The sequence below is a fragment of the Drosophila albomicans genome, chromosome 2L (assembly GCF_009650485.2).
Source record: "Drosophila albomicans strain 15112-1751.03 chromosome 2L, ASM965048v2, whole genome shotgun sequence".
In the NCBI taxonomy this organism is placed as follows: Eukaryota; Metazoa; Arthropoda; class Insecta; order Diptera; family Drosophilidae; genus Drosophila; species Drosophila albomicans.
Window position 1 is genome coordinate 13679465 of NC_047628.2, and position 23390 is coordinate 13702854.

Below are 23390 nucleotides of genomic sequence, written 5' to 3' on the forward strand. Positions count from 1 at the left end.
TTTCGTCGAAGTTGTTGTTGTTGTGTGAAGTGGCTATAGAAAAATCGTGCATTTTATTTATATCATCGTTTTGCCGCTGGCAGACAAACCGTCTCGAGCAGCGTCTCCAAAGCAGTTGTTCCGAGCACGCATTTTTATTGAGATTTATTTTGATTTCATTTCGCTCTTCTTATTTCGTCTTTTTGTTCTCGTTTTTTGGCTGCCGGAGGGTTCAATGCCAAAAATGCCAAGCTGCTGTTTATTTTGTTTTTTAAACTTGGTTTATTTTTTTTTTTTTTTTTTTGGAGCCCCTCATTTTTGGCATGCGACCTGCACGAGCCTTAAAGACGACCAAATTGTTGGCAATCTTTTGGGGCATCTTTATGGTGTTGTGTGCTGTGTGTATCCTGTAAATGATTTCATCGTCTCTCACTCGCTTGACGTGCTTATGTGGGCCTTAATTGTTTTATTTGAGTGCCATTATGTGCAGGCACTTTGAGTTTTTTTTTTTCCTCTTCGTTGATGTCGTTGGTTGTTTTTTTTTTTTGTCTTTTGCTTAAGTGCTTATGCTGCCTCGATTCGTTTATGATCGTTATGATGTCATGCCAAAGCAAATTCCTCTTCATTTTTGTACTGGTTTTTTTTTTCTTTTTGTATAACTTTTTTTTTTTGTATTGCGGCTCGAGCCATATTTGAAATACGTTGTTCTACTTTTCTTATGTGACTAGACAATCGCCTATTATTTGCTTTTAACAATTTGTTGAAAATGCGTCACTGTCATTGCGGCCTTTTTTTATTTTTTAAATATTTAACCAACAAAAAGCGTAAAAAAATACACACAAAAAACGAAAAACAAAACAAAAAAAACCTTTCAAGACGAAACTGGAAATTTTCGTTAGGCAGTTAATGGCAACGCGTCGTCGTCCCCTTTTAACAAATCGTTTTTTTAACTAGCTAATCTTTGTTTTAGGCTATTTATTTGTTATTGTTATTGTCATTGTTATTTGTTCTATTTGTTTGCTTTGCCCGACTTTATGGCTGTTACATTAGCCAAACAATTGCTGACACCGTGAAATATGCCAACGCTTTGCGAGACGCCACCGCAGCAAGAAATCCAACAAAAAAAGACAGAGGGAAAAAAGCTTGGCAATGTCAAGTGCTTTGCAATGGGAATATTGGCTTGAGGTTTATGGTTCATGGCATAATATACTTGCTCGCAAATTACCGCATCACTAAAATGTGCTAAAAAGATACAAATAAAAAACAAAATGAAAAGAAAAGAGCACAAAACAAACTCACATTTCTCAGTTTTACAATTTTATTATTTTTCGCTGGTCGTCGCCTGTCGCGCTTAAATCGTTTTGTATTATTTATTGACCCCATATATGTAGAATAAATTAGCATTAGTTCTGATTCATCGTGCTTTGCTATATATTTGTTAAATGAGACGAAAAGTAAAGGCGTTGTTTCTTTTGAAGCATAAATTGATTATTGATAGGTTTTATATTTTTGCATATGAACAAAAATTATGTTACTTTAAGCTATTTTATTTATTTATGCTTAAAATATGTTTTCGAAAGATGTGCGTCATCTTCAATTTGAGGCTTATCTGCGTTGTTTAGGAAAATTACCACATTATGGTTATTCAGTTTATCTAATTGCAAGGCGTTTGATCTGCTCGAGTTATACAAGTTTAAGGTCTCGTAATTTCAATTGCTGTGCAACAGACAAACTTTGCAAGTCATTGTTTGTGTCCAAAAGATGCACAGCTTAAAAAGAAATTAAATTTAAGTCACGCAACAAGTCTGAAATTGGTAAACGGAAAAATTTGAACACTCATGTTTGGTCCTCATTTACCATAAGTATGTTTTACTACGGATCTGATCCCGATTAAGCTTAAAATGTATCTTAAATAAAATACAATCTTGTGTACCCCTGAAAATATCGCTACCTACCTTTAGTGTTGAATAACATTCTTGGCGTTAAGCCTGCTATTGGAAACGACACGTTAAAGAATTCCCCTGAAAGATGATTCAAACTAAACCCCCTGATATGCCGCTCGATTCGTGACTATTTGGATAACTGGGTCGCCATGAAACATGGCTATGTACCTGCTTTATCGTTATGCCCGACTTTATCGTCGAGCCAGCAAGAATTCTAAGACTGCTATCGCAAATCTAAGTCTAATAATGTCTATGGGGCGAGCAGCTGTTCAAAAAGCTGAGAACATAAATATTTACGAGCGTCAAATTGCCATGCTTGGAATACTTGAGCACAGGTTACACAGCCACCAGCATGGTGTGAAAAACCTCAGAGGCCGTTCAGCTTTGCCCCCCCTCGATCCACGTTTTGCAGCACGTTTCAAGAGCGAGGTGAATTCTTGGACTGAAGACAAAATGGCACGTTTGGCTTGGCAACAGCCACAATTGCAGTTGTAGCTGCACTTGCCATGACTTTCTTCAAACAAGACATTGTTGCAACAACAGCGTGGCAACAAATACAACAACAAACAGCTTGGCTACTCAAATGTCATGACATTTCCCCAGCTCATCAGCGCAGCTCTAATGTCAATTTTTGGCTTTTTATGAAACTCGCTGCACTGCAAGAAAATAATGCCAAGTTAGCAATTGCGTTTTCCTATCTAATCAAGACCTCTTCCCTTTTTCTTTATAGAGCCCAAAACGTTGGTGACTGTGGGACAATCGTCGAGCATTGATGACAACGAAACGCTTGACGAGATCAACTTGAACGCAAGCAGCAGCGACGACTCTGCTGTCGCCGCAGCCGCTGTAGCCAACAGCGCCAACAATTCATATCTAAGTGCGGGCGATGCTAATGCAAATCCCTTGCTAGATCCCCCAACCAATACTGACTCTTTGCTTAGCCAGGCGGCCTCTTCATTCGGCGCACTGCCCTCGGTGGCATCCAACGTTTTCTCCACCTTCTCGAAACGCATCTACGCAGGCAGCCAAAGGGAAGCAACAGACGAACAGCAGCCACAATTGGACATACAACCGACTTACATACAACAAGCAGCTCATTTGCCACCACCAGCTGCAGTTGCGCCTCCGCCCTTCTATGCTGCACCGCCTTCGACAGTAGGTGAAGCTGCACCGGAGCCACCAAAATTCTATGCGCCCACTGAGCTGCCGAACCTGAGCGCAGCTCCTGCAGTGCCACCAACAGCTGGTGGACAAAATACGTATCGTAACACCGCCAGAAAGAAGATCTACGCGCCCATTCCCGGTTTCTCCGAGCAACAGCAAGCAGCTCCTCAACCAGCTGCATTACCGTTTGCCACACCACCATATCCAGCACAGCCAGCTGTAGCCACCTTTGAGCCACCGGCCCCAGCTCCAGCTCCTGTGCAGGAAGAACGCAAGTCTGGCGGCGGTCTCTTCTCGCTGACCAACTTGGTGCCAAGTGGAGTGCTGCAAAACATCTCTGGATTAGTGCAATCAGCTACAGGTCGCAGTTCCGAGTCAGCTCCGCAAGCTCCTCCAGCTGCAACTTACAACGCTCCAAATCCTGGTTACTTTGACATTAGCACCTCCTCGGGCGGCAATTACTTTGCACCCGCTCAGGCTTCAACTGATTACTTTGCACCCACTGCTACTGCACCACCCACTGTCGGTGGTTTCTTCAATCCTGCTGCAGTAGCTGCACCAGCTGCTCCTCCTGCAGTTGGCAGCTTCTTTAATCCTACTGAAGTTGCTGCGCCACCTGCTGTCGGTGGATACTTTAATCCGCTGCCTGTTGCCGCAGCTCCAGAAGCAGTTGCTCCGCCGTCTGCCGTTGTTCCACCCTCGGCAGTCTCACGACCACCAGCTGCCGTTTTTCTACCCTCGGCAGTCTCAGGACCACCAGCTGTAGCTCTTCTACCAACTACTTCATTACCTTCAGCCGTACTTCCACCAGCGGTTGTAGCTCCTTCTTTGGCAGCTGCTCCGCCACCAGTTGCAGCACTACCGCCAGCATCAACACCGTTCTCGGCATTTGCTCCTCCACCGGCAGTTGCTCCAGCCGTTTCGCAATCACCCTTTGGAACTGTTAGTCAACCACTCACAGTAGCTGCTCCGGTAATTTCCTCAGCAGCTCCTCCAGTAGCTTCCGCAGGAGCTCCACCAGCTCAGTCTCTCTTCGGAGCTCCTTCATCAACTTTTGGACAACCATCTTTAGCAGCTCCTCCAACAGCTGTTAGTCAACCACTTTCAGTAACTGCTCAAGGAGTTTCATCAGCAGCTCCTCTACCAGTAGCTCAGTCTCTTTTCGAAGCTCCTCCACCGGCTGTTAGTCAACCATTTGCAGTAGCTGCTCCGCCATTTGCTCAGCCACCAGCTCAGCTAGCACCTCAACTGCCACCTCAAGTTGGGAGCGTTCCATCCCTCGGTCCACCAACAGGAGCAGCACCTGCTGTACCCCCTCCGGCAGCGGGACAAACTTCATATCGCCTGCAGAAGGGTACCCGTCTGTACAAAAGTCCGTTGACAGCCCAGGAAACCGCAACGCCAATCGGAGCCTTTGGACAACAAGCTGGTTTTACAGCCAGTCCCTTTGCACCCACATCGGTAGCGCCAACAGCGGCTATCTTTAATCCTTTCGGAGCACCGACCACTGGAGTTGATTTATTTGCTGCTCAACCAACATATCCTGGACACCAGCCAGCTCCGTCAATTCAGCAATTGCCGCCGTCGGTCTTTCCGCCAGTTCCACAGCAACCACACATTAGCTCAACAGCGGAGCCAACGCAAGGAGTACCTCTCTATCCACCAGCAGCTGAACAGACAATCACACAGCCAGCTCCTCCAAAGTCAGAGCCAGCACAACCTAAACTAGAGCCAACTTCGGCAAATCCACAGCCAAGTCAGCAAGTTGCTCCCATCAGTGCATCGCTCTTTGCGCCAGTACCAACGCAGGAGGTTTCTCTCGTTGCCAGCTCTGTAGTTAAACCAACAGTTCATCTTTATCCACCAACTGCATCACAAACGCTTGCACAGCAATCTCCGCCTAAACCGGAACAAAGTCAAGAAGGTCCTATCAGTGCTTCGCTTTTTGCGCCAGTTTCAACGCAGGATCTCTTTGCCAGCTCCGCAGCTGAAACAGTGCCAGAACTTTCCTCTTATCCAGAATCCAGCACAGTTCCAGCACAAAAGGTTCCCCTTTATCAACCAGCTGCAGAAACAACGCAGCCTAAGCCAGAGCCAACTCAAGAAGTTCCTCCCATCAGCGCATCATTCTTTGCGGCTGTTCCAACACAGGAAATTCCTCTGTTTCCAAGCTCTGCAGTCGAGGCAGCATCAGGACCATCTGATCCACAATCGCTTGTAGCTCGCGTTGAGAGTAAGATAGATCAAACTACTTCTCAGCAAGTTCCGCTCTTTGCTGCACCGCCAACAACAACAGCATTCGAAGCAGCTTCCCAGCTCTTGCCCAGCTCCACAGCTGAAACAACACAAAACTTACCTTATCCTCCCGTATCAGGACTTTTTACGCCCCAGATTCCTATCGAACCGCTGCAAGCACAGATCAGTCAGCAAGTTCCCTTGTTTACTGCACCGCCAACAAGTGCTGCACAGGAAATAGGACTGTTTCCAAGTTCCACAGCTGAAAGCGCTTCATTCTTTGCTTCAGCGCAGATAGAAACATCGAGCATTCCCAAGACAGACTCGTCGGCAACTCTTCAAGAAGTAAATAAGGCCGAAGCTGAAGCGACAGAACCTTCGAGTGATTTTACTGAAAGCACACCATTGTTTGTGCCTGTGCCAACAGCTGAAACTACCCAAGAAGTTGAGCTTTATCCTCCTGCAGCTGCTACTAATATCAGTCAGGAATCTTCAGTTAACCTTACAACCGGTAGTCTCTTTGGAGCACCTCAAGTCACTCAAGAGCCTGTAGCTCCAATCGGCAACGTTGCTCCACCATCAGCTAGCGATTTCTTTGCTCTACCACCTCAATCCATCGACGCCACAAGCGCTGCGTTGACCACACAAACGACTACAACATTCTTCAATCCTTTCGCGCAGACCATTACGACACCACTTCCACAGGAAGTACTGCCACCACCGATTGGATTTGTACCACCCGACGCAAATCAACTTTTCGAGGCGCAAACCATTGAGCCTGTGCTAGAAACCGAACAAGTAACAACCCTAGCACCGCCACCCACAGCACACAAGCCAACAGATAGCTCAGCAGCTCCATTGGCAAATCCATTCCGCAGAAGCAGCGACGCCATCGCACATCCAGCGGCTGCTCCATCGCCATTGCACAGCTTCTTTACGCCAGCTAGCAACGGTGGCAGTGATTTCAATTTCTTTGCAGCACCCACGGAAGCTGCTCAATTCCCGGAATTGCCTGCTCAATTGAACATCGCTCCGCCTCCGCTATCGCAGGAGCCACCACCGGCAACCACAACTGATAGCAACCAAGTCTCTGGCGCACTTGGCTTTGAGCAACTGCTCAGCGACACACAGCAAATTGTAAATTCCAACGCAAACGTCTATCAAAATTCAAGTGTAAACTCTTTTTCGGGCTTTTTTGGCGGTCCATCTGAGACGCCACAACTTGTTCAACAACAACAACCACAAATTCCGGCATCGGTTGCAGTTTCTACTGCTGCACCGCCCTCAGGAAATTTCTTCGATCATTTTGCGGCCGCTGCTCCGGGACAACAGGAGGATCAGCGCATACAAAACTTTTTCAACAATCCACCGCTGCAGGATCAACCCGCTGCTCCAGGAGAACTCAAGTACGATCTAGTCCACAGTGGTTTGCCCACAAAACACTTTGAGGGACGCTCCCAAACATCAGCTTCGAATCAGGTTGAGCCCCCTTCCTCAGCCTGCTCTGATTTCTCTACGGCAACCAAGGGAACTCCACAGCAGCAGCAACCGCAGACACAGCAACCACAACAAGTACAGCAGCAACAGCAGTCCGAGTCTAATCAGACAGACGATCTGCAGCAATTGTACCAGGGAGAATTACCCGAGGAGATTCTACAACAATTAAGAATGGCCAGCGAAAAAGGTCAGGCGATTGCGCCACCAGCCGATACGGTTGTAAGTTGGCTAACTTTCGCCTTTCGTTGGTATTTCTAATTAAAATTTCTTTTTTATTGGTAGGTTTACACTCCTGTGTTGCTGCATTGGTTCTACAAGCGCAGTGTGGACAGCAAATTTGTGTGGACTCCATTCAGCCATTACGATTCAGCTCTACTCGAGACTAGCCTGACTAGTGGTAAGTTTCTCTATAGAAGTACTTAATTATATAAAAATAAAGTAGTTAAATGTGCTATTGCTACATAGTATATAATACTTTACTTTCCTTCACACTCCCTTAGAAGAATCGGATTCATCAAGCATTGTGCCCGTGGAAGGTGGTCGCTACGATGTCAACATCAAGGAGCGCACCAAGACACCTGTCTTCTGGGAGGGCAAGGCCATCGAGGTGCGACGCTGTTCCTGGTTCTACAAAGGTGTCGACTCAAAGTACGTGCCATATGCCGAGGAAACTGCGGCAGCACTTGAAGCTGAATACAAACGTGCCACCGAAACAGGTGAATGGCTGAAGAAGATACCGTTGGGCAACGGCGAGCAGGTGACGATGCATGGTCCCAACGTCATTGTACACTTTATGCCGCCGTCAAATGCAGATACTTGGGGTGGCACCGTGCAGAGCTCGTCACGTCCTTTGGTGGTCAAGCGAGACTTGAATGATTTCAAAATACAACAGGGTGAATCACAGCGCGTAGATCATTTGCTATTCATGGTACATGGCATTGGGTCAGCTTGCGATCTAAAGATGCGCAACGTCGAGGAAGTTGGTAAGTCTACAAGATATTGGATTAGTTGTCTAGTTAAGTTATTAATCTGTAAAAACTCTTTCCAGTTGATGATTTCCGCATTATTGCCCAGCAGCTGGTACAATCACACTATAAGAATTCCACAGACATGGGTCTGGTGGGTCGCGTCGAAGTACTGCCCATTGAATGGCATGGCCATCTGCACTCCGAGGAGTTGGGCATCGATGAGAAGCTCAAGTCCATTACGCTAGAGTCCATTCCACGTTTGCGCAACTTCACCAACGACACGCTTCTTGATGTGTTGTTCTACACGAGTCCCAAGTACTGTCAGAAGATCATGAACACCGTGGCCGATGCCTTAAACGAAGTGTATCTGAAATATCGCATGCGACATCCTGAATTTAATGGTGGCGTCTCCTTGGCTGGTCACAGTTTGGGCTCGTTGATCCTCTTTGATTTGCTGTGCCATCAGGAGCCACTCAAGGAAAGCGAAGAGGAAAACAAAGAGAATCCTGATCAGTTGCCTCGCAAGCAGCAGCATCAACAGGGGGCCGACCAGGTGCAGTTGCCCAACAATGATAAAATGCTACCCAAACAGGTCAGCTATGCCATGGGCATGGGCGTGGCAGGCACTGGGCAACCGGTCATCAATTACACACAGTTGATATTCCACCCCAAGAAGTTCTTTGCTTTGGGCTCACCCATTGGCATGTTTGTCACCATACGTGGCATCGATAAGCTTGGTCTTGATTTTCGTCTACCCACTTGTGCGGGTTTCTACAACATATTCCATCCCTTTGATCCGGTTGCGTATCGCATCGAGGCCCTGGTTAATCCCGACATGAAGGGCATACGTCCGGTGTTGATACCACATCACAAGGGACGCAAACGCATGCATCTGGAGCTGAAGGAGACAATGACGCGCGTGGGTGCAGATATTAAGCAACGATTCATGGACACATTCAAGACAACCCTGGATAGCGTTAATTTCCTGGCCACGGTCACTAAAGTCAAGAAGGAGGCCGAAGAGTCGCTAGAAAAAGAGGTGAGTTTAATATATTATTTCGCCAAGAGAGTTTCTAAACAATTGCCTTAGAGCTCCTCCTCCTCACAGGTATTCCAAAAGCAAACTGAGGACCAAGACGAATCATCAGTGGCGACCACATCGACGCATGCCCGTCAACGAACCGATTCCGAATCCACTACAACATCAGATCCAGAATTCATTGAATTAGATTTTCCACTTGGCAAGCTGAATGATTCAAAGCGCGTGGATTATGTGCTCCAAGAGGCCCCGCTGGAGTTCATCAACGAGTACATCTTCGCACTGAGCAGTCACGTCTGCTACTGGTAAGAAGTTAACAAATTTACTATATACTATGTGAAACCGATCTGTAATCTCTTTTATTCCTCTATTGTAGGGCCTCTGAGGACACAATTCTGTTTGTAATGAAGGAAATCTATGCAGGATTGGGTATTAGCACCGATAGCCAAGTGCCGCAGCAATCCATGACCATTGAGAGGCCCAGCTCACGGACAAACAGTGTTAGTCAGTCGCTGTTGCCGATGTGAGTTGACAATTTGTGGACACAACACAGACAGACAGATACACTGTTGTAGCTCGTTATCTCCGTCGTCGTGTAATACATCATTATTATTACAAATGTTTAGTGACAATTTATTTAAACTATGTTATTTGTTAGCAAAATCATACAAAGAATTTTTAACATGTGCAACTCTAACTTGGTTAATGGTTATATCAAATTAAGAAGTCTTGCATTGTCAGCAAACAAACATCCGCCAAGGATTAATGTTTGAAGAGCTTTACAACAAAAAAAAAACCAAAATAGTCAGTCTATGAAAAAACAAACGATAAATGTACACTACTATTATTAACTGCATATCTACTATGTGCTGTTGTTCGTTTTGTAAAATTGCGTTTATAACATGACTTTGTAACTTTTATGCACGTATGCTAAATAAAAAAGTGTATGTCCAACAAAAATAATCAAATATATAAATAAACTCAATAAAATGCAAGTCCCGCATAAACATTTGAATTTTCCGCCATAGTTATTTATCATTTGTTATCGATTAGTGAGCAAGACAGCTATCGTCATCAGGTGATTTTAGGGTTGCAATTCGCAGGCAGTGTTTTGATTGTGCTGTGTTATCGGCCGACCACCACACAGTCTATCGCTCGCCTACTAATTCATTCATTACTTTCTATTATTTGTTGTAAATATTTTTGTTTTAAAATGCTATAAACTGCGCGTAAAACGTATCCCAAATAGTGCAACATGAGGCTTTAAGGTGTCGGCTAGGCTTTATGCATGTTGTTTGCCGCGTAACAAAAGCACAATTGCGTTTTTTCCACCTGCCAAGTGTGCGCACAACACAAGGACGGGGGCCAGAGATTGCTGTGCTGTGCTGTGTCGTCGTCGTTGTCATTTCCCAGTGCCAAATACAAAAAAAGAGCTAGTTGAATAGCGTCCATGAGTACCTGGCATAAAACAAAAAGAAGGCAACACCAGGTGTAAGAATCAGTCAGCAAGGCGATGACGATGAATATACATTAGGTGAGCAGCAAATACACCAGTGTGTGAAGTGCCAGCAATAGCAACAACAATTTGCAGCGCTTCAGTGACTATAAAAAAAATGCCACTTGCTCGCTCGCTTCCAAATACGTATGCAAGCTGCCTCTCACTCTCCCACACACACACACTGACAAACAGTCTGCAATTGTTGTTGTTGTTGCTGTCGCTCGTAGAAGATGCAATGGGCAAAGCTTATCTATTCGCGTTTGCTTTCAGTTTTGAAATACGTACACGACATACATATCTATGTATAGCTGGAAACGCAAACTGGAAACGAGAATACTCAGCGCACAAAAATTGCAAGATAAGAATTAATTAAATACATGCCAAAATAACAATTAAAACAAAAACAACAATCGCAACGGAAACAATGAGTTGGCTACGAACCAGTCCATTGCGTCAGAGTCTTACACGACACAGTGGCAGCTCTGGCGGCAGCAGCGGCAACTCTGGCAGTAGCCACACTATTCAACGACCCATCGATGCGGCTACCGATTGTGATCCCCGTGCCTGCTACGATAGCTTTTGCAAGCACTGGCAACAGGCTCATGAGATCATACAACACTCGGGCGGTCCGCCTACGCATGACGATGTACTGGGCGTGGTGTCGCATCTGGACTATATGGTAACGCTGCTGCTGGTCGAACTGCATCATTGCAACAAAGTGTCACTGCCCACCACGGATGCAGCGCCTCCAGCGGCACCTTGTCTGGAATTTCTGCTCAGCGAGAATCTGCTGGACAAGCTCTACGAATGGGCGAGCACAACAGGACGCTATGCCAACGCTGTACGGCTGGAGCAGCTGAAGTTGTACGAGTTACTTGTCAGCCATTCGCGTCATCAGCTGCTGTGTCACGAGCCGTTTTTGCGGCCGCTGCTCAAAATCTTAGCGTCGAGTCAGGGCGAGATATTTCCGCCAGATCTCGAGAAACGTTTGGTCATACTGCTCAATCAGTTGTGTGTGGTGCTAATGCAGAATGTGCATCTGCTGGATCTGTTCTTCTTCTCGGCACAGACGCAAGTGCAGGAGCAAATACAAAACGGTAGCCTGCCGCAGCCCAAAAGCGGCACCACCACCAAGTAAAATCTTGAAGTTTACTCTTTTTAATTGTCAGCCATTAATTCTTAATTATTTACAGCTTCATAATCTTCTCCCTGCTCATACCATATGTGCACCGCGAGGGCAGCTTGGGACACCAGGCACGCGATGCGTTACTGCTTTGCATGGCGCTGTCGCAGAAGAACTCCAACATTGGCCACTACATTGCACAATACTCGTCCATTTGCCCTCTACTCGTCACTGGCCTTGGTGGCCTCTATTCTCGGTTACCCAACAGCATTGAGATTAGCTCGATTGATTGGCATCGCATTACCCCAGATGATGTCACCGAAATACCCGAGTTGACCTTGTTTATGAATGCCTGGAGTTTTGCAATGCTGTTGTCCAAGTGGCCCATGAGATGATCAAACAACAGCTGTTGGACTTCATGTATCAGGGCTTTATTGTACCGGTCCTTGGACCAGCGATACTCCAGGTGAGTGTTTATAGTTTGTTACGCTTGTCTTGGCTCTTCACGTAAAAACTTGTCTTCGATGCATTTCTTGTGGTGTTGGTTGCAAAGTTTGTCACTTGTCCCTGTGGTATATGTGCCTGTTTGATGCTTCTACTTAGTATATATATTGCTACGTTTATGCGCAGCTACTAATCGTGATTAAGATAAATCACCAAACTGAAATATAATTGTAATTTTGTTCTCAGGATTCTTATTTATTTACTGGTTGTTTTTTCGGCAACTATATGATAGAACTGCTTAGGATAAATATATATTTTATTTTTGAAAATTTTTATAATCTACGTAAAACTTTAATCCAGAGTTTCTGCGGCAAAATTTTCAAGTTTTTGTTAGTGCATATTGACTAAAGCAAAAAGTGATTCCATACCTATTATATTACTTCAAATACACATCAAATAGATGGATAAATATAATTTAAATGAAGTATAGATACTTTCAAACCAATAAGTTTTCCAAATTAATGCAAGTATTTCATAATAGATTTAATTTAAAATGTAAAAATCATGATAAGTGCACGGCATAAACGTAGCGAATATATACAATATATGTGTGTTATCCTATATCTATCTTTATGGGCCGATCCCAATGCTAACCAAAAACAAAAAAAAAACACCTCGCCTCGAAATGTCGAAACAACTTTTTGCGCGTTCAATTCGCAGACACTGAAGGGCAAACATTTTCAGACGAACATCGACTCACAAATCTCAGCCATGTCCTATCTGGATCTGATACTACGCTCCATCACCGAACCGGGACTGATGCGTGCCTTTGTCAAGTTTTTGCTCGACACGGAAAAGTTCGATGGTGAACGTATTCTGGATGCGCTTGTAGAGCGTCTCCATTCACCAGATGCCAATCTCTGCATGGTTACGATGGCGCTGTTTGATACGCTACTGGGATTGCATTGTGAAGATCTGATGCTGGAGCTGCTGTTAAAGTATATGCTGCCGGGCAAACATGTGCCTATTTCACATCGCCACAAGATCAACAAAATCGATCCATATCTGAACACCACCGAGTTCTTTTTGGAACTCACCCCGGATGTGATGAAGCGTGCCCGCGATTTAGCGCGTCCAAAGAGTGTGGATTTTAACGCTGAACCAGCGGCAGCTTCCTCTGTGTTGCCCAATTTGCCTTCGCCGGTGATGAGCAAAACTATTGGCGCCAACTGGAACTATTATGGTCACTATGCGGGCGACAGTCTGTATGCCAACATTCAAGCATATCTCTTTGAGGCGCATTCGCGAATCGCACAATGTCAACGCGATTGCGTCAAGTGGGCGAACAATTATCGCTATCAGAAGTGGCCACGACAAGGACAAACGCGTGCCACAGCACATGCCTTGGAGCTAGCCAGGCAGTTCTTCAGCGAGTTTGGCAGCACAGCGACGCCGTTGGCTGTACCAGCTGTGAGTGAGCTGGGCGAAAAGCAACTGGATAGCTTGCAATCTATTGGCGAATCGAGTGGCTATGAATCGTTCAAGTGGCGGCCCGCAGATGATGCAGACGATGGCAATGATGGGACCAATAATAATAATACCACTGTGACCAGCGAAACGGATCTGGAGCAGAGCAACAGCAGCAGTCATCATAATACCAGCAGCTTGAGCAGCGGGCGACGCGATTCGTGGCGTATTTCACACAGCACACGCAATGAACTATTGCTCACAGATTTAGATTTCTCGGAGGATTTGTTTGCGCAGGGCACCGTAAGCTTAGGTAAGCAATCAGCTTTTATTAAATGCGACATATTAAATAACTAGTTTCTTTTGCAGGTCCCTTTCTCAATGCCATTTGGGGCAAACTGCAAACCTTCACGAGCAACTCGCTGTACGTCAACCTGCATCTAACTGGTCTGATTACACGCCTCGCCTGGTATCCATTGCCTTTGGTACACTCTCTGCTGCTTCGATCAGACATTGCCATCACCTCGGATACGCCGTCGTTTCATCAAGTGTTGCGCATGCTGAAGCAGCAAATTGATGCCGAGTTGCCAGTGGCTGAGAATTCACTGGAAATTATCGATGTTGCGCGTTCGTATCTGATTGATCGCGAGTTTCGTTTGGTCAATGCGCGCAAAGTAAGCGACAATTCGCCCCTGCATCAGCAACAGCTGCAGCACCAGCAGCACGGCCACAACACTAGCAGCCAGCAGTCGGGTCATCACCGTTCCACATATGCCACACTTTCGGCAGCGACACCAGTGCAGGCTTCCCCAAGCAGCGCCTATGATCCGTTTAGACGCAGTGACAATAAGCGACGCAGCATCAGCAAGTCCATCACAAGTATGTTTAGCCGCAGATCCGCTTCATCCACAGCGCAGGCAGCGCCAGCAGCTGCAACCACAACGAACTCGAGTAAGTTCAGCGAAATGCTTAAGTTATGGACATTGCACAATTATTCTATTTTACAAACAAAATTCATAAGAATTCAAAACATGAAAACATAGAACGCAGCAGCGGATGTTGGAACAAAGTCGGTTGCGGGATCTTAAAACAAAAAACACACGCACCACACACACACACACACACAGCTTGATTAATCAAGTAATTAATTGATTGATTAAGCAGTGTAATCATTAAATCTACACAATACACATTTTAGATTTTGTAATATGTCTGCAGATGTCATTTGCTTATAATGAATTTGTCTCTCTTTTTTTATTGTTTACTTTTTTTGATCGATATGAAAAATTTTCTCCTACGAAAATTCTTAGCTTCATCTGGCTTATCACAAATTTACGCATTCTTCACCGGTAAATATTTCACGCTTAAACCAAAAACCAAAAAAAATCTATATTGATATCTTAATTATATTAACTATTAGTATTTATGCTATTTGTATGCCTCGTTGTCGTTGTAAACTGTTAGCTGTTGACAATTTGTTCAGTAGTTTGCCGCTTCCTATTATTGCTTTTGTACATATTGCTGCTGTCCTTAATTCCTTACTAAACTCTACATTTGTTTACCATTCTCGTTACTCGCTTAACCCCCAGTTAATCAGCAAACAATTTCAAAATGTGCAATATTAATTAATGTTTACGCATCTTACAGGCGCCGCTTCCACTCTTGTGGGCGGACCAAACAACACGGACATGACTCGCGGCTCAGCGCAGGACACTGCAAGGGGCAACACCTGTGAGACAAGTCTGAGCACCGCGCCACAGGCAAGTGGCGCAGGAACAGGCACGGGTAGCAACAACAGCTCCACACAAACATTATCCGGTCCCCACTCGTCAAGCACGCTGCTTGGCGGCGAAAGTGGCGCAGCAAGCTTTAATTCGGAACCCGTATCATTGGATTCAGTTGCCTCGATGGGCATCATTGCCAATACTAGTGGCACGGAGCGCTCTCGTGATTTGGCCTTATGTGCTGTGCTATTAGATGAGTGGCTCAAGGAACTGGCGGCTATTGCGCTGGAGCAGAGTGTAGTGCTCGTAACGGAGCAGCTGCTTTGACAACAACGGCAAATGCACAATAGTGATTATCGGATTTGTTGACGTTTATTTATTTTGGAAAACCAGTTCAATTATTTTGTAATCTTGCTGTTAAATTATCAAAAATTGTATTAGTCTGTATTTCGTACGAACAAAATGGCACTTTTGAACAGATTTACCCTTTAAAAAGAAAAACAAAAATAAAAACAATCACTCGTTAATCTAATATTTTAGTTTAAGGTTTAAAGTTGTAATCAAAACATGTTGCTAGCTGACAGAATCGACAATTTTTAAGTGTTCAAATGTAAAAAAAGAAACAAAAATTATTCTAATTACAAGCAATAGGCATATATAAATATATTACATATATATACACCTTTATATAAATGAAGTTGGATATTAGATGAGAAAGTTTTTACACCACAGCATACCATTTAAATATGTATACATATATAAATCTATTTTTGCAATATATATTTTATGCTTTTATGTACATACATATAAAAAAAACGTTTTTAAATAACGCGAAAGTATTAAATCGGTCCAATTAATTAAACACTGCACATACAATTATAAAGCATTTTAATTTGAAAAGTACTTCTGAATAAAAAAAATATTTGCATTTAAATAACAAAAGAAGGCGGTAAGCCAACCCACAATTGTATGGCAACGCTGTTGTTATCGGCATTTTTAGAGCTTCAATTCATATATTTATCGACTTTGCTATCGTTGTTTCTTCCCTAGAGCGTTAGGGTCACACTGGCTAGCTGATTAGATTGTGAAATAATAAAAAGACGAAAAACCAATAATAAATACAATAATAAATAGTTAACAACTCACACACGTGCTAAATAAATATGCAGAACGTGCTGGGCCGATTGCAGGCGCAAGTGCTGCGGCCCCGTGCCAAAGCGATGGCGTACTTGCTGCGCCCGGAATCGACAGCGGCAGCAACAACAACAAAATTGGCGGCCACCTCCAAAGGTAAAAACAACAACAAACGCTGTTACATAGTGTTTTATCTTATATTTATTCTAGAATTTCGTGAGCGCCAGGTACGTTTCAACATCAAAAATGACCAGACGGAGGGACGACCGCTGTACTTGGATGCACAGGCCACAACACCGATGGATCCGCGAGTGCTCGACGCTATGTTGCCTTATCTCACCAACTACTATGGTAATCCACACTCGCGAACACATGCCTATGGCTGGGAAACGGAACACGCTGTGGAGAAGGCACGCGAACAGGTTGCTCGCCTCATCGGGGCCGATGCCAAGGAAATCATCTTTACATCAGGAGCCACTGAGTCAAATAATATTGCTGTGAAAGGAGTGGCACGTTTCTATGGTACGAACAAAAAGCATGTGATTACCACACAGACGGAGCACAAGTGTGTGCTGGACTCGTGCCGTGCGCTCGAGAACGAAGGCTACCGTGTCACCTACTTACCCGTGGAGGCCAATGGCATCATTAACATGGAACAGCTGGCCGAAGCAATGACGCCAGACACCTCCATTGTTTCCATAATGACGGTGAACAATGAGATCGGTGTGAAGCAGCCCATCCAAGAGATTGGTCAGTTGTGTCGCTCGCGCAAAGTATTTTTCCACACTGACGCCGCTCAAGCGGTGGGCAAAATACCCATCGATGTGAATGCCATGCAGATCGACCTGATGTCCATCTCGGGACACAAGATCTACGGCCCCAAGGGTGTGGGTGCCTTGTATGTGCGTCGCCGACCGCGTGTGCGTCTCGAGCCCATCCAGAGTGGCGGAGGTCAAGAGCGTGGCTTACGTAGCGGCACAGTGCCCGCTCCCTTGGCTGTGGGCTTGGGCACAGCAGCGGAATTGTCGATGCAGGAGATGGACTACGATAAGAAATGGGTGGACTTTCTGTCGAAGCGTTTAATGGATCGTATCACGACTGCGTTGCCGCATGTGATACGCAATGGTGATCCGGAGCGAACCTACAATGGTTGCTTGAATTTATCGTTTGCCTACGTCGAGGGTGAATCATTGTTGATGGCCTTGAAAGATGTGGCTTTGAGCAGTGGCTCGGCTTGCACCTCAGCGTCGCTGGAGCCGTCATATGTGCTGCGTGCCATTGGCACCGATGAGGATTTGGCGCACAGTTCCATACGCTTTGGCATTGGACGTTTTACCACGGTGCAGGAGGTGGATTATACGGCAGACAAGTGTATCAAGCATGTGGAGCGTTTGCGTGAAATGTCACCGCTGTGGGAAATGGTACAGGAGGGCATTGACCTTAAGACCATACAATGGTCACAGCACTAAGAGTGTTACTTGCCCCAATTTATAAGTATGGCAAATGAATAAGAATAAAAATGTTAAGTGATTGGTTAAGTTTATTTGTTTTTGTACACAACAACCAAGGTGAAACTTAATTAGCTAACTTAAAAAGTCAAGTTATGATGAATAATGAATTAAGTCTAAACTTGGATGTCAGCTTGAGGTGACTGCTTGTTCACTCCAAAGTGCGAAGCTGAAACAGCAAACTGAATGTAAATGTTTTGTTCGAAATGCTTCGGTTCAAAGTTCAGTTGGCTTTCTTCTTACTGCCGCCGCCGAGAATCTTGCGACGCAATGCAAACATATGCATGTAGAGCTGGGGGAAGATGGGAATGTAACCCAGCATGACGATCCACAACAGTGCATAGTACGAGAAAGTGGCATTCCATTTGTTGGGCAGCTCCACGCTCCACACACTGTGATCACGGGCATAACGTTGTGCCCACCAGAAGCACAACAGCTCTCCCGTCACACCAATGGGATACAACACGATGAATGTGGTGTAGCGCAGAAAGACTACAAAAGATGGCACCACTTTGATGATGTTCAGCGCATAGAAACCATAGCGGATGATCTCAGTGATTGCCCACGCAAACAGCGCAATAGGCAAACCAGGCGAGACTTTGCCTGTCGGCGTGGCCATCACAACACCCACGACGACCATCATGCGACTGAAGACCTGGAATGTGGTGACTACAGGATTGGATTTAACCAGCCCAAAGACAGCATTCAGGATCTCGACGAATGCGGCATTCTGGAAGATGATGACGGCAAGGCGTGTGTAATCCCACAACGTGATTTGAGCACGAAATTCGGGACCCTGGAGCACGTAGTAGTTGACCAGCTGATAGAGAATGTAGCTCCAGCCGCCGACTTGCACAGCATTGTAGGCAAACAAATAGAATTTGGTCAATGAAGATGGCTCTTTGGCAGGCGTTTTAACTGCTGTTTTTGCGGACATTTTGTGTGCTGTGTGAACTTTCACCTTGTCTTGTTACATGCACAGCTCATTGACTAATCAGGCAATAAATACCACCGATCGCGCGATATGCGAACGAACGCGCCACAAGCAAAACTCAACTGATAGCGCCGCTCGCTTTCACCTGCTGCTGACTAGTTTTAGTTAAGTGTTGCTGTTGTTGTTTGCGGCGTATTCTATTGCGCAATACGGTCACACGCAATCAGTGTTGCCAACATGGCCTATTATGATATAAACAATGTCTGCAGTGCACACACACATATGCAATCCTACTTATATACAATCATTTAAAATGTTTTAAATGTTAAGTCCACTCCATTTATATTTAACGTGATGCTATTTGTAAATGATTAGATTTTATTTATATTATTTATATTAGATATCGTTATCGATTATGGCAGTGTTACCCATTCAACTTTGCTTTCCCCTTCGAGCACTCGTACGAGTTGGCAGCACTGTTTGCCTTGGCATCACAGCAAGCTGGCTCATTCGCACACTTTTATGTTTTGCGCGCAGCTGCTGTCGTTGCTGTTCGCCTGGTGAAAACCGAACCGAAAACCGAACGTGTCTGAAAAGTCTGGCACGGTCTGTGCACATGGGTCGAACGCGGACGCGCGCACACACCTGCCAGCCACATGTGTGGGGCACACAATTGTTTCCCCAACTTTTGTTGCGCCGGGCCGTCGCATCGCGTCGCGTCTCGCCGCGCTGACTAGTATGCTGATCACAATAGTGGCGCAAAAAAATTTCCCATCATCAGCGGCAATTTTGGCGTTTTTGTTTCTCGAAAGCTAATTCGAATTGAAAACGGTAAAAAAGGTTGATAGTGTGTGTGTGTTGTGCAGCAAAGCATGCCTGGCTTATGCGCAATAGCAATTTTGTAATCAGCACGTGCCATGTGGGCGGAGGCCTAACAACCACGCCTACTGTACAAATTAATTTGCAAGAAGCGTTCTCCAGGCCTCACTCAGTACAACAACAATTGTTATCAACAGTGTTGTTGGCTGGCTGCATGTTATCAACATCGACGACTGGTCGAGCGAGGGTTGTGCGCGCGACGTGGTGGTGTCGACGACGACGACGGTCGATACAATTGGACTAGTTTAGACAGCGCCCACAAAAAGGCCGATTGGACAAAGCAGGAAAAACGAGACCCCGCCAAAAGTGAATTCCCTCTTTTTTACCAAGTGCCCAGGAAAAATAGCTGAACGAAAACTTGGCACATTCAACACTGGTGGAGAAGGTGCGGCCAAGTCGTGTGTGCGAGCGAGATGGCCGCTGTTACAGTGGCAGGGGTTTGGTTCAATTGCCATGTGACTGGTCGTTTGTGTGTGTGTGTGCGAGAGTGAGCGTATGACTGTGTGAGTGTTTGTTGAGTGAGTGAACAGAAGTTGAATGTGAACGAGTGTGTGTGTGTGTGTGTGCTTGTGTTTGCTCTTTCTGCTAAGTGAAATTTACAGTAGTTGAAAATGATTATTACTTGCAGGGTTGATTGCATACATATTCAAGTGTAATGGGCTGCAACTATGATGTCATACACTGCAGCCAGTAATCTTGAGTTGCAATGCAACTCATACAGGTTGTCGCCCTCCTCAGCCAGATGTTTGCACTCGCTTGCCTTTGAGTGTTGTGCCTGAGTGTGTATTCGTGAGTAATTAATTGGGGGCTTGACTTTGCGAAATGGCCCACAGATGGCGCGCACTGGCAAATTGCAAATTTCCCTGGCCTGAGCAACAAAGCCCGGCAATTACATTGAACATACATATTGCCTTAACCGAATACGCCCACAAATGCGCCCGGACATGCCCCCTAGTGACTTGCCAAGCGTCACAACAATATAACAGCGTAACTCTCTGTGTGCGCCTGTGTTTGTGTGTGTGTGTGTGAGTGGTAGAAAAGCAACAGCAACATGTTTGTTTGAATTTCTAACGCAAACAACATAACGTGATGACGCCCTTGACGTCGCCATCCCCTTAAATGGCAGACGCGCAGACAAGTTGCAGCAGTCGACAGCACGAACGAACATTTTGCGCAAATTTGAGTAGTCATTTTGTTTGCTCACATCACAGGCCAACAGAAAAGGCGCCAACAATTGCGCGACCGCACAAAACTATTGACGATAAGATGGGGCGCTGTGAGTGGTTTTTTTTTAGTGTTGTGTGCTGAGTGGGGCTGGCTAGAAATTGAAATTGAAATTGATTGTAATGGCGCCTCACGAGTTTTTTTATATTTTTTTTTTGCAGCGCTAATAATCATGGCCCCCGGCAACGGAAGCGACAACGAGACCCATCGGATTTGCCCCGGACATTTTGTTTTGTGCCCGTCATTTTGCTTATTGCGCAAAATTTAGCTAGGCTCGCAGCAAACGCAAGTAGTGTGTTACAGTGTGGCCAAATTGGCTGCCCCAAGGCAAAAGACTACAACTGCAACTATTATAACTAAACGCCGGCACAACACCAACAACTACCAAACAATCAAAGACTGTGTGTATACGAGTGTAAAGCACAAAAAAAACATCTATTATTGTGGGCGTTCAACGTTTTCCCACATGCATATTAACAGGCAAACAGCACCGCAAACAAGATGGCGATCAATGTCGCCAAAAGATAAAAGCAGCCATACTACAAACATACACACATGTGCAGCCCCACATAAATACATATGTATGTATGTATGTGTGTGCAAGTGTATGTGTTAATAATGTGCGTGCTTGTGAAGAAGCTGCCAACAACAACATCAAGCAAAGCAGAACCAGTTTGCGTGCGTCTAGTTGTTGTTGTTGTTTGGCACTTGTTGTTGCTGCTTCTGCTAGTGCTGAGAGTGGTCAGCGCGCGGTCAGTATTTGATGATTGCCTTGGCTTTCTTTTATATAAGCAACCCTACTGCTCTAACAGTAGTGGACTCAACTACCAGGCGCAGACAACAAATATACATATGTATACATATATGCGATGAATATGTGGAGATTATGTGGAGATAACCAGTGAGTATTTATATTTGTAGTATATAGTAGTTTTTATTTTTGTTCTGAATTTATGTTAGTCGTTGCACATGTATTTCTCATTTTTCTATTGCACAAATTAAAATCTTAAAATTATTATGCATACATTTTATAGATGCAAATATTTTACTTTATTAGTAAATTATCAATTAATTATTGAATCGAAAAACAGAACAAAATTATGTTAATTTATGTATTATTAAACAAGTAATTCTTAAATAGATAACAAAATTCATATTCAGCCAACAATATATTACAAATTAGTTAATAATTAAATACGCATTTTCAATTAGCAATTCATGTAAAATTTATTTGAGTAATCAATAGTAATTGAAAGCTAAGAGAAAGTAATATAATTAAATTCAATAATTGAAGATACTAAGTACTCAATACCTATGCATACCCATATTTAGTTCGATTCCTAATCAAATTTCTCTAACAAGCTCAATTTATTGGGCGTGTTAAGCACTAAATACTTATGCATACACATTCCGTAATCAGCGTCAATACAAATCATCACGTAAAGACGCTTCACATCCGATTAGAGCAGGGGGACAGCAGAAGCACACTTCTGATTTACACTGGCTGACTGGTCGTTGTACTCTCTCATGCTCATGGGATGACATTGGGGCCGCGGGGCGACTTGTTGCCGGGTTGTGTGCGCCTGTTCCCCAAACTGGATTTTGGGGCCTGACTGACCGCACAGCTTAAACGGGACGGACATGCATATTTCAAGTTGTTTCGCGCACCACCAACAATGCCACCACCACATCTCGTACTGATGCCACTGACACCACTGATGACAATGGCACGTGTTGACTGTGGTTAGTTACCGTTATGCGGTGCAGCAATTAGCGAGTAACCTTAACCTTAGCTTCCAAAAAAGCTCAAATCACAACCTGTGCTATGAGGCGCCCAAAATGCAGAGCAAGTGTCTGCGGCTGCCAAAATGCGTTGTCTGCCCCACCAGCCAGTGTTCCCCTCCACCATTTCCCCTCTCGAAAACAAGCAACCACCACTGAGAGTTCATTTAAATTGGCCGCCACGCAACGCATCGAGTGTATACAACACACTCAGTCTCCACTCTCCACTCTTCTCTCCGCTACGCTCAACACAGCGAGCAAACTTGTTCCATGACATCTCAATGCCAGCCGAAATTGTTGAGTTGAGTCGAATGTATATCAGCGAACTGCCTGCTTATGTCATCCACTTGAATTGCCAAAAGCAAAACACACACAACATTTGCAAAAATTGTTGCTTTGACCCAGTGCGAGGCGAAACAGTTTGCGAATTTTCGCAAATCGCGCAAAATCCTTGAGTTTCAAGGTGCGTCCTTCACTTGGCAATGGGAACGGCCTCAAATTACGGTCAAGGCGAATTCAAGTCAACCCCGAGCGAGAACGAAAACGAGAACGAATGCGAATACGCGAATACGGGTACGAATACGAGTCACAAGTAGACGTCAGCGTCGTTAGCCTTGTGTTCTGAAAGTGCGCTACACAGCTTGAGAGTAGGCATTTGCATAACGAACTTATAACAGTAGAAAATATTGCGATATAGAATTTAGAAATTATTTATTTATATGGAAATTTAGAGATTTAGATTGATTTTAGAATTTTTTGCTAAATTTCACTTAAATTATTTATACATTTTCAACACTAAAGACTATTAATTACTTTAGGAAATTTGTAGTATCATTATAGAAATTCAT

General features: G+C 44.7%; 4 protein-coding genes across 5 annotated transcripts in view; 3 read left to right on the forward strand and 1 right to left on the reverse strand.

Annotated features, from left to right (window-relative positions):
• LOC117578389 (nascent polypeptide-associated complex subunit alpha, muscle-specific form) overlaps window positions 1-9837 on the forward strand; it is a 29241-nt gene extending 19404 nt beyond the window's left edge. The window contains exons 2-7 of one of the 2 annotated variants that reach the window (XM_034263831.2): window positions 2653-7037; window positions 7101-7215; window positions 7319-7801; window positions 7867-8825; window positions 8895-9130; window positions 9202-9837. In XM_034263831.2, coding sequence (XP_034119722.2) covers window positions 2653-7037; window positions 7101-7215; window positions 7319-7801; window positions 7867-8825; window positions 8895-9130; window positions 9202-9352 — 6329 coding nt within the window. In that variant the 3' untranslated portion in view covers window positions 9353-9837. Of the gene's footprint in view, window positions 1-2652; window positions 7038-7100; window positions 7216-7318; window positions 7802-7866; window positions 8826-8876; window positions 9131-9201 lie in introns of both variants that reach the window. The other variant, XM_034263830.2, reaches the window with a different exon arrangement.
• A 132-nt stretch (window positions 9838-9969) lies between these two features.
• LOC117578390 (FHIP family protein GJ17503) lies at window positions 9970-15832 on the forward strand. The gene is given in 8 exon segments (XM_034263832.2): window positions 9970-10359; window positions 10594-11457; window positions 11517-11794; window positions 11797-11912; window positions 12611-13670; window positions 13727-14308; window positions 14668-14706; window positions 15005-15832. Coding segments are annotated over 7 exon segments (3189 nt in total). The 5' UTR covers window positions 9970-10359; window positions 10594-10747; the 3' UTR covers window positions 15409-15832.
• A 287-nt stretch (window positions 15833-16119) lies between these two features.
• LOC117578392 (cysteine desulfurase, mitochondrial) lies at window positions 16120-17753 on the forward strand. The gene is made up of 2 exons (XM_034263840.2): window positions 16120-16371; window positions 16426-17753. Exons 1-2 carry the CDS (start codon window positions 16245-16247, stop codon window positions 17682-17684), a joined length of 1386 nt encoding a protein of 461 aa, XP_034119731.1. The 5' UTR covers window positions 16120-16244; the 3' UTR covers window positions 17685-17753.
• LOC117578394 (very-long-chain (3R)-3-hydroxyacyl-CoA dehydratase hpo-8) lies at window positions 17738-18837 on the reverse strand. Its single transcript, XM_034263842.1, has one exon. The coding sequence runs from the start codon at window positions 18658-18660 to the stop codon at window positions 17947-17949; it is 714 nt and encodes a 237-aa protein (XP_034119733.1). The 5' UTR covers window positions 18661-18837; the 3' UTR covers window positions 17738-17946.
• Between the last annotated feature and the right edge of the window lie 4553 nt (window positions 18838-23390).